At 33.3% G+C, this 2,285-nt stretch overlaps 1 protein-coding gene across 1 annotated transcript in view; it reads right to left on the reverse strand.

Annotated features, from left to right (window-relative positions):
- HELRODRAFT_82569 (hypothetical protein) overlaps nt 1-1,342 on the reverse strand; it is a gene marked incomplete at both ends in the record, with an annotated part of 7,643 nt that extends 6,301 nt beyond the window's left edge. Inside the window, 3 exons of the mRNA XM_009022859.1 lie at nt 247-399; nt 608-689; nt 829-1,342. Of these exons, the coding sequence (XP_009021107.1) occupies nt 247-399; nt 608-689; nt 829-1,342 (749 nt within the window). The remainder of the gene's footprint in view (nt 1-246; nt 400-607; nt 690-828) is intronic.
- Nucleotides 1,343-2,285: the final 943 nt, after the last annotated feature.

The raw sequence follows: 2,285 nt of genomic DNA on the forward strand, positions 1-2,285 counted from the left end.
AGTAAAATACTCAGGATGATGATTTTTAAGAGTGAATGAACGAAAAATTAAATGAATGAATGAATAAAATGAACGAACAAACGAATGAATAGAATGAACGAACAAACGAATGAATGAGTGAGTGAATGAGTGAGTGAATAAGTTAATAAAATGACCTTCAGCTTTCGGAGGTAGATAATCATCTGTTTCTGGCAGCAAACTCGTAATTTTTATCCTATAATAAAATAATTATAATAATAATATAACTATATAACTAGGATAATAATCATCATCAGTAACCTTCGATGACCCATGACGATCATCCTCAGTTTATCTCCGAGGTCTTGCATCTCATGTATCTGAACAAACGTCCCCACAGAGTAAACGTCGTCCAAGTTGGTCACTACTTCTGATTCATTTCTGTGTCAGGTAAATTTGGGATTAGTGAATAATAGGGATGTGCTGCTTCTGTTGTGGTTTTTAGTCACCAACTTAATTTTATTCCTGTGTCAATAATTCTCATTTGATTTACTTGTGTGAAAATATTAGGAATCAGTGAAAATTGATAATATCATCATTATCACCATCATCATCCACACACTCTCTCTCTCTCTCCTCTCTCACTTACTCATCATCTTTCTTTAGAAACACACCAGCATATGGTTGGTTCAGTCTTACCTTTCTCCTCAAAAGTTCAATTAGTGTTTTGTCTGTTGTCTGAGTGATGACGACGACAACGATGATAATGATTGTGATGATGATGATATATAGCGATAATACAAACTATAATAATAATAATCTATAATTTATGATAACAATAATTAAAAACAAGGTCATTGTCATCATCACAAAGCACCTCAATCAATTTTATAAATCTGGGAAAGAGTGGGGTCCTCCTGACGGCAATAACCGGCACTTGGGGCCATTCCTCCGGAACTGTCATCGGGGACAAAGCCGTCATATGAGGGCCGTAGTCGACGTTTTGCCCATGTTGATCGTCGCCACCGTCGCCGTCGTTGCTGCTACCACTACTAGTACTGCTGGTATTTGAAGACGAGGAGGACGACGAAGATGATTGATCGTCCGGATTTTTAGATGAAAGGAAGCGAAAATTAGGCAGACGTCTATTTAGATGGTCACCTGATTGAAAAATGTAAGCCGTGTTCTGCGGGATGCTTACAATTCTACGAGTATTCCTCGTTGAAAGAAATGCGTGACTAGAAAAACTCCTTCGCGATACATTTCGCAGTAAATTTGAAGAGCTTTTTTCAACAAATTTACTCGAATTACGTAACTCGACAAAGGATGAACGGATTTTGATGACGTTTTGAGTTAAATTGGGGACACTATTTAAAAATTTCATCATTCTCACGGCCATCGCAATGTTTTTTTGTGAGTTTAAAAGTGAGCTAGTATGTTTACATGACGATAATATATTTCTTTATATTTTAGTATATGGTTCTGTGGTTATTTTAAAATCATTGTCTCTGGTTCTCACAAAAAAACTCGTTTCCCAAGTTAAAAAACGGAGTTATTGAAAGATTTCTGATAATTTATTGACTATTTAACAAATAAAATTTTAAAAGATTATTAATTATTGTTTGATAAGTTTAAAGCCAAAGAAAGACATCTTATTACTGTTTAATTTACAAAATCCTTAAATTCAAATGCTATCATGCACATAACTAGACTGCCTTGCATGTTGTTACAGTTTCTGCGTCTGTCAGATCATGATTTTTAAAAAATAAAAATAAAAAAATTTCAATCATTCACATCAGTAAAAAACTTATTCAATGTACTAGACTATTAAGCAGTCTTAACCACAATGCTAACCGTACTAAATTGACGTCATCGAACGAACGCCTTCGAAACTTTCTGATTGGCTGGTTGAATCTGCTATATTGCTTTTCATATAAACGTAGTTCAATTTTTTCGGGGAGAATTCCAAATAGTTTGAGACCACACCTAGCTTAACATCCGATTCCAAGCCGAGCCAAGCCAAGCTGAGCCGATATGCGTAGATTTATAAACGCTTTTATATTAAAATTTTGCTCGCTTTATATACGAACATCCCAATATAACAAATTCTCCATCCTATTTTAAAAATTTTCATTGATGCTTTTTAATCAGTCAGATCACAATCATCATCATCGATATCGCGGTGAAATCAAATTGAAAATTTTTTAAAATTTGTTGATAGAAGTAACTAATATATATATATATATATATATATATATATATATATATATATATATATATATATATATATATATATATATATATAGTAGAAAGTTCATTTCTGAGAG

This window comes from Helobdella robusta (assembly GCF_000326865.2).
Source record: "Helobdella robusta unplaced genomic scaffold HELROscaffold_33, whole genome shotgun sequence".
Lineage (NCBI taxonomy): Eukaryota > Metazoa > Annelida > Clitellata > Rhynchobdellida > Glossiphoniidae > Helobdella > Helobdella robusta.